The sequence below is a fragment of the Cetorhinus maximus genome, chromosome 13, assembly GCF_964194155.1.
Source record: "Cetorhinus maximus chromosome 13, sCetMax3.hap1.1, whole genome shotgun sequence".
NCBI classification, from domain to species: domain Eukaryota; kingdom Metazoa; phylum Chordata; class Chondrichthyes; order Lamniformes; family Cetorhinidae; genus Cetorhinus; species Cetorhinus maximus.
In genome coordinates this window covers 17,801,185-17,817,658 of record NC_135891.1, presented here as the reverse complement: position 1 = coordinate 17,817,658, position 16,474 = coordinate 17,801,185, and the positions used below count along the sequence as shown (strand labels likewise).

General features: G+C 42.4%; 1 protein-coding gene across 3 annotated transcripts in view; it reads left to right on the top strand.

Annotated features, from left to right (window-relative positions):
- Positions 1-16,474, top strand: part of lama5 (laminin, alpha 5) — a 266,062-nt gene that overhangs the window by 109,844 nt on the left and 139,744 nt on the right. For all 3 annotated transcript variants that reach the window (XM_078555045.1, XM_078555046.1, XM_078555044.1), the window contains exons 7-13: positions 3,012-3,127; positions 7,220-7,338; positions 8,324-8,414; positions 8,518-8,652; positions 11,385-11,444; positions 13,481-13,621; positions 14,409-14,546. In XM_078555045.1, the coding sequence (XP_078411171.1) occupies positions 3,012-3,127; positions 7,220-7,338; positions 8,324-8,414; positions 8,518-8,652; positions 11,385-11,444; positions 13,481-13,621; positions 14,409-14,546 (800 nt within the window). The remainder of the gene's footprint in view (positions 1-3,011; positions 3,128-7,219; positions 7,339-8,323; positions 8,415-8,517; positions 8,653-11,384; positions 11,445-13,480; positions 13,622-14,408; positions 14,547-16,474) is intronic.

The window sequence follows — 16,474 nt, the reverse complement described above, 5'->3', positions numbered from 1 at the left end:
GAAAATAAAGATGAAACCCTAATCATTCAGTTTGTCTGTGAAAAGAACTGAACAGACAGTCTTTGAGTTGTGAACAGATGTTTAAGTATAAACTTTAAAGCCCACACAGCTCCTCCTTAGGCTGTAAATGAGAAATAAAATGGAGCTCATCTCCCACATAAACACTGTTATTATATAGTGCCAGATCTATGGTTTTGGTTCGCCTTTGCCGTTTCACAACTGTAAAATGTAGGCGTTCAGACTGTTTGTGTGTATACTGAGATGCAAGTTGAGGGCTGAAGAGTTGCATTCATCATCTTGGTAGAGCTAGTGGCTTTACTACATTAACAGTCTGAAGTGTAAAGTGACTCGCTTGGAGCAGAGCCTTGATTAACGGATATCTTTTTTTTATTCTTTTGCGGGATGTGGGCTTCGCTGGCTGGGCTAGCATTTTAAACCTACCAATGAGTGCTAACTTTTATGGATATATTACCTTGCTCAAACTGTTTAGATCCTTAAACCTGCAACATGTGGTTGATCACATTTATTTTTACTTATTCACGGGATGTGGGCTTCATTGGATGGGCCAGCATTCATTGCCCATCCCTAGTTGCCTTGAGAAGGTGGTGGTGAGCTGCCTTCTTGAACCGCTGCAGTGCATGTGGTGCAGGTACACCCACAGTGCTGTTAGGGAGGGAGTGCCAAGATTTTGACCCAGTGACAGTGAAGGAACGATAATATATTTCCAAGGTTGGTAAGTGGCTTGGAGCGGAACTTCCAGGTGGTGGGTGCTCCCAGCTGACTGCTGCCCTTGTCTATCGAGATGGTAGTGGTCATGGGTTTGGAAGGTGTTGGCTAAGGAGCCTTGGTGAATTCCTGCAGTGCATCTTATAGGTCGTATACACTGCTGCTACTGTGCGTTGGTGGTGGAAGAAGTGAATGGCACCACATCCACAAATAATCAAGCGGGCTGCTTTGTCCTGAACAGTATCAAGCTGCTTGAATGTTGTGGGAGCTACACTCATCCAGGCAAATGGGAAGTATTCCATCACACTCCTGACTTGTGCCTTGTAGATGGTGGGACAGGCTTTGGGCAGTCAGGAGGTGAGTTACTTGCTGCAGGATTCCAAGTCTCTGAGCTGCTCTTATAGCTACAGTATTTACATGGCTAATCCAGTTCAGTTTTTGGTCAATGGTAAGCCCCCAGGATGTTGAAAGTGGGGGGTTCAGTGATGGTAATGCCACTGAACGTCATGGGGCGATGGTTAGATTCCCTCTTGTTGGAGATGGTCATTGCCTGGCAGTTGTGTGGCGCGAATGTTACTTGCCACTTGTCAGCCCAAGCCTGGATATTGTCCAGGTCTTGCTGCATTTGGACATGGACTGCTTCAGTGTCTGAGGAGTCACGAATGCTGCTGACCATTGTGCAATCATCAGCGAACATCCACACATCTGACCTTATGATGAAGGTCATTGATGAAGCAGCTGAAAATGGTTGGGCCAAGGACACTACCCTGAGAAACTCCTGCAGTGATGTCCTGGAGCTGAGATGACTGACCTCCAATAACTACAACCATCTTCCTTTGTGCTAGGTATGACTCCAACCTGGATGAGTGAATCAGGCTGAAGATGGGCAGGAGGTTAAACACAAGTTGGGCACGCTAAGCTCCACTTGAGTCTCTACCTGGCTGCCACTGAGTGACACTCCATGCCAGGAGCATTATTGCCTCATAAAACTTGTCTTTTATGTCTTCAATATTTCCACTCACCAAAACGTTAGGAAAACATGTTTGATTTGCTGAGGAGTTGTGGTGCTTAAGGCTGAATATATAGCTATTGTGTTTCCCATTCAGATTCTGGTCCCATTTCAAGAAGATTTATGAAGACCAGAGGCCTTCATTACACTGTATTTGCAAAGCACAAACTAACATTTAGTGACAGAAAATTGATGCAGCCACTCTGGAACAGTCACCTCTTATCTCAAATTCTTTTTGCTTTTCCTGCCCCACATTAAATCCAACTTTGTTCAGTTTACCTGAGATTTTCCATTGTTCCCAATAAAATCAGTTTGTGCAATCTAACTGAAGGCACTAGTTTACCCGTCTGCAAATATTAAATGCAAATAGCTCCTAGTTTGTGACACCCAGTGAAAATATAGAATTAAGAGCACAACTTGTTTTTGTATTCACTTAAAAAAAAATCATCCTTCATAGTCTCTGCCTGCCCTACACAAAGTACACATTCCCTCTCAGTAGAGATACATCTTATCTAAATTGAGAAAACTTAAGCACATTTTGGCAAGCGTCAAGGTTTGGAGAGTTCTAAGGGTGAACAGGGATTTAGCTGGAGTTCAATAAACTAAAGGCATGCAGCTTACAGCAGAGAGTTTTGCATAGCTTGCTGTTGTCCTGTTAGGGCTGCCATACCAGTTAGGACATTGACTTGCCGAGTTATCTGGAAACAAGTTGGAAAAATCCCAGCCTCAGTGATAGGCCTGGCTTTCCAAGTTGGCTGATCAGTCATTAGCAGTGTCAAGTAATGTTACAGATCTGCTGGACTCAGATAATGCCTTGAATAATTGACTTAGGTACACTTCTCCCTTTCCAAATGCTTCATTTTAGAGCCAGTTCATTCCCAAAGAGAGGCTGTTTGTCTCCCAACCTCAGCCAACCCTATATCCATTACCATAGGGGATAGTTGATCAGTAGAAAATTGACACGTGCAGGTTTAAGCTGTCGCTAAGTGAATACCAGGTACTTCTCACAAGTAATATTGTGAAAAATGTGACCAACCATAAGGTTGAGTGTGGATTTCCACCATGCTCCTGACCCAAAAATAGACACCAGAAAACACAAGGGCAGGAAAAAAACCCTATGAAGTGTTATATGTGGCTCCTGTTTAGTTCAAACATTTTGATTTCATAGATTTTCCCAATGATTAATATTCAACGCCTCACAATTGTGAACGTTGGGAGAGACTCGGCAGTTTATTGGTGTGTAAGTAACTCTAAATCATTTGTATCTCATTCTCAGACTTCAGTGTGATTGTCAACACAACACGTGTGGAGGGTCATGTGATCAGTGTTGCCCTGGATACAATCAGCTACCTTGGAAACCAGCTACAATAGACAGTGCAAACGAATGTGAACGTAAGTACTTGTATGGGAATTTTAATATTCCAAAAGTAGGGGTGGAAATTCATCTCAGGTGGTATTCGAATAGGGTGCCTGTTATCTGCAGCGCTTGATATTTAGTCCCATTAATTGTGATAGAACTGGACATCAGACAACGGCTAACCTGGTGATACCTGTTTTGCACCATTGCCCAAGACAAATTTCTACCCCGGTGTATTTCAAAATGCTCGGTCACTTCACCTGTTGGGAATATTCTTGCATAATTCTGTGTGATGCTACTGGTGGCATGTCCTTTATTGCTGTCCCAGTTTCCACTAGGGATACAAGACAACCGGTCCGGTAGAGGTAGATTCAATTGGATAATTGTCTGAAGAGAAGAGATTTATAGGGCTACAAGGCGAAGGTGGGAGAGTGGGACTAGCTGAGTTGCTTCTTCCAAAGAACCAGCACAGACACAACAAGCTGAATGACCTTCTTCTTTGCTGTAACCGCTTGATGGGTCAGAGGTGATTGACTTAACTTCCAGTTTACTTTGTTGAGCCCAGTCCCACCCAGCTTCACTCAGCAAATGTACGGATGGGTTTTATGCATACACTTTGCTTCTTGAAAGGAAATTGAGAAGTAAACATTCTCTGATGATAGGTCATTACTTTCTGAGCTGTCTGTGGCTTTAGCATTTTCCAGCTCCTCTGAGCCACATCCCACCAGGTGGAATCTCACCACCTTATCCTGTTTGTAGGTGGCACTATTGTTAATGAGGTCATTCATAGTTCAGTGCTTTTTAGCTTTGTTGACTACAGGTACTTTGCTTTCAGTTGAGAGCATTAATCTTAAACTACCTGTTCCTAGTTTCTGATAGAGGGTGGCCTCTGCTCTTTGTGTTTGTATTTATTCAGTACAATCAAAGAAGCATGAAGTCATGTGAATACAGTGAATTTGCTTTATATGTCTTCATGCTTTAAATTGCCTGCTCACTTTTGTTTTCCTGTTGAGATCCATTAACTTATCAGTAAACTAGTAACTAAACCACTTGAACATTAACCTGCAAAGCTAGTAGTAGTGAAGGGATTTGTTATTAACATTGTCAGTTAAGGAGATTGGTTACTAGTGCTTTGCATTTTTTTATATTTAGAATCAACTAAATAAAGCATTTAAGATGGAGACAGACATTGCAGGCAGAAATAAAACCCTTAAATTCTAAAACATTTGTTTCCCTTTGTGTTTTTCTTTTAATAATCTGTGAGCTGAAAAGATTATATATCAGCACAATGTTTTATCAACCAATGTGCCATATCCAGTTTGATTTCAGCCTCTGGAGTTTTACCGTGTATTGTATTGTTTTACTTTATAATAGAGGGAGATATAGTATATGAAGAGTAAACTGTAAACTGTGAAATCTCGAACTGTGCTGTACAGCTCTCAAATAACTTCCAAACTAATAGGTGCAATGCCCAGGAATAGTGTCTTTTGCACTTGAATAACACTCCTCACAAGATTCCTTTACAGCGATACTAGTGTTGATACATGACTTCTCTTGATTGCCCTGGTGCAGCCAGTGTAAAGTCATGATACCTCTTGGCCCGCACCACCTCTTATTACCAGCTGCAGTTCAGGGACACACCGCATCCAGAAAACCTGCTGTGACTTGAGCCAGAAATGCCGTTCAGGGTCTCTGTTAAGATCCAGGGTGGTAGTCCCAAGAAGGATCTTTATTTTTGGCTGTTGGACCGTGAAATTGTTCCATGCTAAATGAAATAAGATGCGGTCAATCTATCTCCATCCGTGTTATTGCTTACCCACACACATACCTGATCCACTTGCCAGAAGGGATGCTGCCCTCATGCCAGGTTCCTCATGGACTGATATGGAAATTTCTGCCTGCTTGGCGTGTTTCTGCCATCTTATCTTTAGCACCCCAGTACACGCACATTCACGGGGACAGAGCCAAAAAGACCACTAACACACACGATACAAACCTGGCACACGTGCTTTCATGTTGTTTTCCTTGGAGCAGCAAAGGTTGAGAGGGGACCTGATAGAGCTGTATAAGATTGAGGGGCATAGATAGGGTGGATAGGAAGACACTTTTTTTCCATTAGCAGAGGGGTCAATAACAAGGGGACATAGATATAAGGTAGGGGAGTTGAAGAGAAATTTTTTCACCCAGGGTGGTGGGAGTCTGGAACCCACTCCTGAAAGGGTGGTTGAGTCAATAACACTCATAACATTTGAGAAGTATTTAGGTATTCACTTGCGTTGCCATAGCCTCCAGGGTTATGGGCCAAGTGCTGGAAAATGGGATTAGTGTAGTCAGATCTTTGTTGACCGGCACGGATACGATGGGCCAAATGGCCTCCTTCTGTGCTGTAAATGTCTGAGTCTATGTAAAAGCTTAACTATTCTTCATTAGATGGTGTCTAGATAATTTTAACAAAAGCAAATATTCTGGCTCTTCCATGGAATTTTAACTATCCTTGTCCCTTCAGTGGTATTGGTGCATTTAAGGCACGGGATGTGCCCAGATTTCTCTCTTCTTTATGGCCTGTACTCAGTATTGCTTCCCGATTTATGCCCCGTGCATGGTTCGAGTGTTTAAATTGGCTCTTCAGAAAGTCTGGTCCTCATGACCGTGCTCCGTGAGGAGCCAGTTCTCATGCACTGTATTCCCAGTGCTCCCATTCAGAGCCTGGAGAGGATGACCAGCCCCACGATTATATATCCTTTTAAACTGTCAGTGTTCAGTTAGATCTGAATCAGTTTCCCTGAAGGTAAAGTTCGAGCTAGATACCCCTTTCTTTTTATGTTATAAGTTGCAGTGGTTTATGTGGCAGTAAATAGGGATCAAAATCTAGCCATTGAGCTGGCAAGTTAAAATCTAAAAGAGCAGGTGATCAAAGGTTTTACAAGACAGGCACAAGCCTTGATACATTTATTCTCTGCAGGTTGAGCTTTTTACCGTTCTGTAGACCTCACTTGGCTTTGCTTTGTGAGCAGCATCCTTTCATGCATTTAACAGATTGTCAATGCCAAATTTCCTCAGATTTTCCCCAGTCTGCCACTCTGGGCTCAGTTGATAATGGGGAAAGTTGATTTCTGAGCAAACAGGATTTTAGCCTTTTTTGGGTAGGGTACAGATGGTGTTGTGCAGAATTTTTCCAGGCTACTTCTTTGAGAGATCATTTAGAATGGAATCATAGAATGGTTACTGACTACACCATGCTCTCCGGCAGTGCATTCCTGATCCTCTTCAATCACTGCGTATAATAAGTTTCGCATGTCGCCTCTGGTTCTTTTGACAGCCATCTTAAATCAGTGGCCTCTGGTTCTCAACCCTTCCAACAATGGGTTCAGTTTTTACTTTGTTGTGGCTGTGTTGATATTAATAAGACTAAAGCCACTGCAATGAGTGGACTGCAGTCATTACTGGAGAAGGTTTTCACCTTTGTCAGCCAAAGGTAAAGTGGCGGAGTGGATCGCTTGCCTTTTGTGTAAGTCACGTCATTTCCATTCCTCTGATTTGAAAGGAATGAAAATCGGACACGTTCTGTAAAGGGGTGGGCAATCTGCTCTGCCAGATTACCACCACAGTGATTAACAAGCAACTGCACCCTTTCTTTTTAACAGCCCGGCTTTAGATGTAACACACAATTGTGATTTTGTTGTGCTCTACGTGTGCAATATGCACATGGGAACGCCACCCACTGCAAGTTCCCCTCTAAGTCACACACTATCCAGACTTGGACAGATATCACAGTTCTTCCATTGTCAATGGGAATGGGTCAAAATCCTGGAACTCCCTCTCTAATAACACCATAGGTGGACGTACACCACATGGGACAGCTGAGGTTCAGGAAGACAGCTTGTCACCAGGGACAATTCAGGAGAGGCAATGAATGTTGATCTTAATAGTTACGCCCACTTCTCAAGAACACATTTTTTAGAAAACTACCAATAATGTAAGATATATGAGAAAAGGTTCATCATTGTGTGCAATGAATAAAGAACTTTTTTTGTAAACTGAGTCATGCAGCAATAGACTTTGTGACATGCAAGGGTGTTGAATGCAACCTAAATTAATTAATTTGTCATTTAATGTTCATTCCATAGCCTGCAATTGCAATGGCCACACATTTGAATGTGTGTATGACCCTAATGTTGATGAACGCAAAGGGAGCTTGAATCGCAATGGTCATTATGAAGGAGGTGGCGTCTGTGTTAATTGTGAAGTAAGTGCCTGCATCTTATACAGACTGTGCTTCCAATTCGTTCTGATTTTACAAATGAGGCATCTGTGAGAAAGTTTGCAGTAAAACTTCTCACCACAGAGAGTTCAAGTCATTTTGCTATGATGAATTTTTATAAGAAAATCATTCACTGCATGCTTTTGATATATTAATGTCAAATCAATGAAAACACCATACCATTAATAAAAAATGGTGTCCCATGTATAGGGAGAGAAATTGAAGTGAAGTTTAAGGTGGCCCCATGGCTCAGTAGATTGCACACCCTGGTGCAATGCTGTAGCAGTAGGACAGCCCTGTTCCCAATCCCAGATTCACTGAAACAGGAAGTCATGGATAGAGGCCCCAGTGCCATTCTGTAAGAGGCAAAACAAACACCAGGAAGGACAGTAGCATCACCAGACTGCTCTCACATATGCCTCTTGCTTGTCCATAAAGAGTGGCACATATGGAAGCCTGGAAGAGGCTGGCTGCAGGACACGTGTGTCCCAGGAAAACCAGGTCTGGGCAGCAAACTTGACAGTAAAATGCTAGTTTCAAAACTCAGGATAAATTGATGGAGAGACAGCTGGCCTATGCTAGCTGCTCACTTCATGATATATAAAACGGCAATAAAATAATGAGAAGGCCCATGTCTGAAGAAGGGTCATACGGACTCGAAACATTAACTCTGTCTCTCTCTCTCCACAGATGCCGTCAGACCTGCCGAGTTTTTCCAGTCTTTTCTGTTTTTATTTCAGCTTTCCAGCATCCGCAGTATTTTGCTTTTATTTATATGAGAAGGACCAAATTGAGCACGAACTTGAAATTTCCAAGACCGATGGCAAAATTAAGAGAAGAAAAGCCACAAAAATCCTTTCTCTTTGACAGTCGCTTTCTCCAATATTCTGCTGGATTGGGTTTTGAGCGAAATGAATGCACAGTAAAAAAAAATTTTAATTGTGAAATTATTTCCTGTTTTATCTTCAAGCACAACACTGCCGGGGTTAACTGTGAGCGTTGTGTGCATGGCTATTATCGTCCACCCAATGTGCCAGCCGATTCTGTAGACTCTTGCCGTCGTAAGTTTTATTATTTACATAATTTGCTTATCATATTTCTTGGGGGTGGCGTGGGACAGTGGATGCAGCACTTGAACTGATGATGTGTTTCATGTTGTTGCAGCTTGCAATTGCAAATCTGAGTTCACAGAAGATGCCTGTGAGGATAACACAGGCCGTTGTTACTGTAAGTACAATTACGCTGGTGAGAACTGTGACCGCTGTGCTGAAGGATACTACAGCTTCCCCAGCTGTTACCGTAAGTATTTCGAATACAGGACTTGGCCTTTTAATTAACTATTGAGATTTGAAGAATGTTTTCTGTTAAAGGCAGTGTTTTAATGAATGATTTGTAGTGCCTGGGGGCAGTGAGGGAAGGTGTTCACAGTAGCAGTTTCCGGACCCAGACCAGGTTGAGCCACACTAGCTCCTGGCGCAGATGTTTCTAAAGGGTCCTTAGTCCCCTCTACGGTGGTTAATACATAGTTTGGTTTGGTCCAGCTCTGTTTGGACCTCTAATTCCCACCCTGTATTTTCCTGGCTTTATAGTCGCCTCTGGAGCCTCTTCACATTACAGGCTGTCTGCTGGTGAAATGAAAGAACAGCATTTATCACTTCAACATGTCACAAAATATCTCACAACCAATTAGGTACTTTTGAAGTGGAGTCACAAGTGTAATTTGTGCAGCAGCAGTGTCTAAGTCTCACACAGCGAGGTCCCACAAACAGCCATAAGAGAATGACCCAGTAATCTGGTTTTCTTTGGAAATAATCTTGTGCCCTCCCCCACAGCGAGTTTGGTGGCGAGGAGGGCACTTAATCAGGCAGGAGGATGGTGGGCAGTGATACCATCACCTTCCCACCTCCAGCCCAATTAAGTCCGTGGCAGGAAGGCCCACAAGGGCCTCATCTCTCTACTGCTGGTGTTGATCCAGCAGCGGGCAGGGGTCTGCTGAAAGCCAACCCCCTGCCCTTGCTGCTGATCCCTCCTCCCAGCTCCCCTGCGTGCACTGCCCCCACCCCCCCCGGGTTGGTGTAGTAAAGGCAATAGCCACCGCCTGCCCAGTAGAGTCCCTGCCCTCTTATTGGCTGGCAGCTCTTTGCAGATGGGACTTCTGCTCCTGGGGTCCTCAATCTCAGGGGAAGGCCCACCGCTGGCCTGTCAAGAGCCTGAGTGGTACAGGATGTACAGTCCTTCCCTAAACAAGGCGGCATCGGGATTTCTGCAGCGCTCTCACTGTCAGCCAAGAACCCTATCACCTCCACAAGATTCTGCTTATAATGTTGGTTGAGGGATAGATGCTGGTTAGCATACCAAGACAATTCCTCTGCTCTCCATATGTTTTATATACATCTGAAAGTGCAGACAGGGTTAGGTACAGTTTAATGTCTCAGCTACCTCTGACAGTATGGCAGTCCCTCAGTGCTTCACGGCATTGTCACCATCTGGGATGAAGATCAAACCCATGACCTTCAGATTTGGAGGTGAGTGTGCTACCTATGAGAAAAGGCTGACACTTGATGGCAGTAAACCCCCTCTAGAGCAGGGATTTCATCTCCTGCTTCTGACCAAAAGTAGCAGCGGTGACTCTGGTTGAGTTTATACCCCTTTGGCTCTACATGTAAACCATCTGAATGCAACTTTGCATAAATGTAAATTGTGAGTTTACTCAGTTTTGCTACCAGGCTCTCAATATAACTCTAACCGGTTTGGCACCAATGGGAACAAACGCAGCCTAATAAAACATTTCCAGTGGAAACTGTCCCTTGACGTAGAAGGGGCAAAAATATGTCTGTAACTTAGGGATGCAAGAGTGGCATTTAATGTTTTGCAGTGATGCAACAACAGGGTATGCACACAATACCTTGTGCAGATAGATAATGGGAGATCTTATTTCTGATGTCAGCTGTGGCTCAGTTGGTAGCACTGAGGTCAGAATGTATGGTTTCCAGAAATCCAGACCAATTCTTCTATGCAGTACTGAAATGAGAGAGTGTTGCATTAGAGGACGTGCTAGCTTTCAGATGAAAGATTAAATTGAGGCCCTTTCATCCCCCTCATGGACATAAAAGATCCCATAACACAAGTGCTGGCCAAGCCAGCAATGCCCACGTTCTGTGAAAGAGTAAATAACTATGGCTGGGTCAAAGACTGGAACTGCCCTCCTAACAGCACTGTGGGTATAGTTCCACCAACTGGACTGCAGCAGTTTAAGAAGGCAGCTCACCACCACCTTCTCAAGGACTATTAGGATTGGCAACAAATGTTGGCCTAGCCAGCGACACCAACATGCCATGAATGCATAGGAAAAAACTATTTCAAAGAAGAGCAGGGGAGTTATCAACTATGTCTTGTCCAATATTTATGCCTTGGCCAACAGCACATATATGTGGGAGCTTGCTGTGTACACGTTGGCTGCCATGTTTCCTACATTACCATAGTTGCACTTTAAAGTTCCTTCATTGGTTGTAAAGTGATTTGGGACATTCTGAGGTTGTAAACGTCGCTATATAATTGCAAGTCTTTCTTAATGCACACTCGGACTGATTTATAACAAATATAGCAGCTAATTATTTTATGATTATTTTTCCATGCACCACCAGGAATCCTATCCAACCACCTATCCAACCAGAAATTTAGGGTTGACCTGTTCTTGTACCTCAGCATATGATAATTTATAACCAGGTTTTAAAAGGAACACAAAAAGACTGCTCTTTTGTTTACTGTAATTTTTTTAATCCAGTTCTCCCTGACGGACAGACTTCAGCTCTATGGTTGCAAACCAAATACCCAGCAGAAAATGGGTCTTTTGTTAAAGAAAAAAATGTTTTAATAAATTTAAAATAAAAGATTGTCAGAAACTAGACTTCTCTCTTGCAATTTAAAAAGATGAGTGTGCTTTTGACCTTATTTTGATCAGAAGATAACTGATGAGTTGATTGAATTATTAAGCATTCCATTCACCTTGTGTGTTTTTTTTTGTTCAACAGCTTTGCCAGTGGATCCCACACAATCCACAGGGGCTCTGATTCATGTCGGAAAAATAATAAGTAAGTCACTGGACTTAAGGTGTAACATGTCCCATGTGCTTTGTTCTGATTCCCATACAGTATTGCAGCTTTAATTGTGTTTACACTGGGTCATATGATGATGACTGGAAAGATACACAATGTGGTAGTCACTTCTGTTTCAGAGGGATAGTGAGGGTCCTCACTACACCGCTACCCAAGCTGAAGTTGTTCATAAGATCCAAGCCTGTTGGTGAAACCAGGATACAGCTTTTCTTTGTTGAGAGAGTTTATTGACTTTGTTCAGTCTCATAGTTCTCCTCACACACACCCAGTGTCCCAATTGTCCCCTATTTATATGTGTTCCAAGTATTTAATTAAACAATACCCTTCACCTGAGTATCCTAACAACATAATCAACAAACCATTAACAGAAATGTCTCTGAGAGATTGACATGAATTAGGATCTCAATGCTTTAATTGTACCACAGTACCACTTGTGTGTGTGTATATATATAGTGCGAGTTTTAGGAAAGAGAATGAGAAAGTCATTACTGCTGTACAATCATTTGGAGCTGTGTGTCAGTTGGAGAAAGCAATGGGAAGAGGTACATCTAAATCAGGACTGCTTGACAGCACTAAATGCAACACAGTAGAAATTTCTGGACTTTTGAGTGCTGCCACCTCTGTACCATGTGAGCAGAAATAGATGAATCTGTGATATTTGCTTGCATTAACCAGGGAGTGTCAACCTAACCTTAAAACTCAAAATTGTAATTTTTGTTTACTGTAATAATTTATTTGCCTATCAGGAGTTGATAGACAAGTAGTTCAGCAATGCCCAATGGTTTACAGTTACTCAGTAAATATGTGGGAATGTAGAATTTTGAATTTTTACTGGTGTTTTGGGCACCTTATTCCAAAATTCCTCCCGTATGTAATTAGAAATTCATGGAGAAATAGTTAGGAAGTTTGGATTATGGTAACTGAATAAATTAAATTGTGCTTTTGGTACATGGCATTTTCCATGATTTTTACCAGTATTCCCCAATTCTACCCATTGATTTCCAGTTTGAATGGAAAACTTGACTTTTTTTCCTCAATTTACTCCTTTCCTCTCCTGACCCTTCACAGGTGTTGGCCAAGCAACCATTCTTCATTTGTGAGCCTCGATACTGAGTAGCTGATTCAGTACTGCTGGTCATCACAACATAGTCCAAACCTGTTCTCACCAACAAGTGTATACAAACTTGAACTTTATAGTACCTTTTGCTGAATTGGAGCAGAACCCCATCTGATTTTGTCTCCCTAACCAAGGATTGAACAATTGAAGAGCCTGGTGTTCCTTTGGCTGAAATTGAGTAACTCTGCTCAGGATGAGAATTGAATCTGGGAGATCACCTAGTAGAGGTCATTAAGACAAGTAAGAGGTTTGATAGGGTAGATGTAGAGATTATGCTTTCACTTGCAGGGGAGATTAGATCTAGGGACCTCAAAAACAAGGTAGCCACTAATAAATCCAATGAGGAACTCCGGAAACCTTCATTACCCAGAAAGTAGTTAGAACGTGTAACTCACGACCACAAGGAGTAACTGAGGCAAATAGCATTTAAAGGGAAGCTAGATTAAAAACATTAGGAAGAAGGGAATAGAAGGATATGTTGAAAGGGCTAGATGACATAGTTTGGGGGAACTCGTATGTAGCTTGAACTTTTTGGGCAAAATGGCCTATTTCTGTTCTAGGAGTGCTATGAAATTAAGCAGCTTTTGGCCTGGATAGCTGGATATTACTTGAACAGCACCTTTGCATCCTGTGTAGAATCTGATTTTACTGCAAGGAAAGATTTTCTTAGGGGCAGTATTTTATTCCGACGTTACTTTTAGCTTGTAACGGAAAATTATTGAGAATTAGGCCATGCACATGCACATGTGAATGTATAACATTAAGTGTAAAATCAGTCACTCGGCAGGACTAAATGATGATTCTATAAAGAGGAGGGAGATGAGGAGGATTTTTGGATGTTTTGATTCTGTCCACTTTGTACACATGGCCATTCTGCTGTTTCTCTTCACCCTAGACTGTGACTGTAGCGCAGCGGGAACCCAGAACAATGACTGCCAGCCAGACCTGAGCACGGGGCGCTGCAGCTGCAAGCCAAACTTTACAGGCCGCTTCTGTAATCAGTGCATGCCTCGTCATTTCGGGGCAAACTGCCAGCGTAAGTTAACCCTGCACTCAAAAGGAGAATTTCATCTTATGCTATGCTGCCACTTAACATCTCACTCTAGTCTGTGCCTGGGATTTGGGGGAAATTATATCTAAAGTGGGAAGTATTGGAGGGGGGACCGTGCATGCCAATTTAAAAAAAAAAAATGTTGCTTTGCCTTGCTCTCAAATATACAACAAAAACCTCTCATTTTTAGAGTGCCGCTAACGTCGTAAAATATTCCACAGGGCTTCACAGGCGTGTTATCAAATAAAATTTGACACCGAGCCATATAAAGAAATATTAGGACGAGTGACCAAAAGCTTAGTCAAAGAGGTAGATTTGAACGATCATCTTAAAGGAAGAGAGAGTGAGGCAGAGAGGTTTAGGTTGGGAATTCCAGAGCTTAAGGCCTAGGCAGTTAAAGGCACGGCCACCAATAATGGAGCAAAGAAAATAGGGAGTGTGCAAGAGGTTAAGAGTTGGAGGAGCATGGAGATCGCAGAGGGTTGTAGGGCTAGAGGAAATTACAGAGATGGAGAGGGGTGAGGCCATAGTATTTGCAAACAAAGATGGGCATCCTAAATCCTGGCCCATTTCAACATGGAGATAATATTGTTCACTCCAGTGAAATGCATTGTCTAGTTCCCTGGCCCATAGACAACAAAATGGTAACTGGCAGGGTAACTTAGAGATCCAACATTTTTAAGCAGTTATCAGTAGTGCTTTTAGGCTTTTTTTTTTGAGACAGTTAAATTATCCTATGCTTGCTATAAATATAATTGTTTTTTTATTGTAGCGTGTCGCTGTTTGGGCGCGGGTGTTACTGGCGGGAGCTGCAATGAAGAGACTGGACAATGCTTTTGTCGACAAGGATTTGAGGGTTTCTATTGTGACCAGTGTGCCCCAGGCTACTTTAACTATCCACTCTGCCAATGTGAGTCGGTGCTTCGGTTTCCAATTTGTACTATTCTATGCAGGCAAAAGAATACAGGAGATAGAATGAAATAAAACTTCCATCATTTATGTTTTAAAATTCTCTTGAAATGCTGAATATTAAAATAAGCCTTTGTGTGGTATACTGACCATAAGCAAAGCTAAAAATATACATTACTATCAGCAAAAGAATACACAAGAAAATTACCATGTTCAACATGCCCAAAGCACCCAGTAGAAACTTGTAAAGAGTACTTGTTAAATATTTTCAAAGAAGAATTAATAATTGAGTGATTTTCATTTTCACAAATCAGAGCTTATATTTGCAGTTAATAGCTATAGGCGAAGATTTACTGATCAAAAGAAGAACTTTCATTTATAAAGTGCCTTTCCTTAAGGGAACTCAAAGAGCTGCTCAGCCAGTGAATTACCTTTGAAGACTTTGTCTAGAGTTTGATCACTAAGGTTATAATCCCATGGCGGTTGCCAGAAACTGGTGCAGATGCCCCAGGCCTGACACACACCCAAGGAGTTCAGCCTGCTCTACATAAAGTCTAGTAGGCTCCTCCCAAACATTAAGAAAATTAGGAGCCAGTTCATACTGCAGCTGGAGTACTTGAGGTGTAGTTTAGCCATTCAATGATCAAAGGGAGTTCTGTCACTCCTGGCATATCATTACCTGATAATTATTCAACAACAACATATATAGCATCTTTAACATAATGACACTTCTTTTCAAGTTGCTTCACAGAAGTATTATAAGACAAAGTATGACACCAAACCATAGAAGGAAATATGAGATCAGACAACCAAAAGCTTGGCCAAAGAGGTAGATTTGAAGAAGTGTCTTAAAGGAGGAAAGCAAAGTAGAGAGGCGGAGAGGTGTACGGAGGGAATTTCAGAGCTTGAGGTCTAGCTAACTGAAGGCATAGCCGACAATTAAAATCACAGATGCTCAAGAAGCCACAATTGGATGAGTGCAGGTGTCTTGGAGGCTTGTGGGGTTGGAGGAGATTACAGAGGTAGGGAGGGGCAAAGCCATGGAAGGATTTGAAAACAAGGATGAGAACTTTCAAATTGTGACGTTGCTTAACCAGGAGCCAATGCAAGTCCGTGAGTTCATGGGTGATAGGGGAATGGGACTTGCTGTCCATTAAGACACGGACAGCAGAGTTTTGAATTACCTCAAGTTTATGTAGGGTAGAGTGTGGGAAGCCAGACAGGAGTGTGTTGGAATAGTTGAGTCTAGAGGTAACTAAGGCATTGAGAGGGTTTCAGCAGCAGATGAGCTGAGACCAGGGCAAAGCCGGGTGATGATACCGAATTTGAAATGGGCAATCTTAGTACAAATATGAGGTTGGAAGCTCATCTTGGGATCAAAGGTGACACCAAGATTGCAAACAGGCTGGCTTAATCTCAGACTGTTGCCAGAGAGAGGGATGGAGTCAGTAGCTAGGGAATGGCGATTGAAGCAGGGACTGGAAACGATGGCTTCAGCCTTCCCAATGTTTAATTGGAGGAAATTTCTGCTGATTTAGTACTGGATGTTAGATAAGCAGTCTACTAATTTAGCAACAGTGGAGGAGTCAAGCTTACCATGTGTTATCAATCGCAATCCAAAGCCAGAACTCTGACAGAGCTTTGCTAAACAGGTAGAGGTAGTGTTATGAAGCATCACCGAAACCAGGAATTCTGGTAAACTTCAAACTAGCTTTTGGAAGCTTACCATGCCACTAAGATCAGAAGATGGCCAGAATCATATTTGCTCAATTCATACTTTAAATGCAGTAGGCTTACTTTTTGTTCTCTTCAGTGATATCAGGAAACTATGTCAAATCCCTGATACATTGTTCAACCTCTCCCTTCCTTCTCTCCCTAAAGCATTTTAGAACTTCAGCTTTCTGCCTGTTGAGTTTGCTTACGTAATAA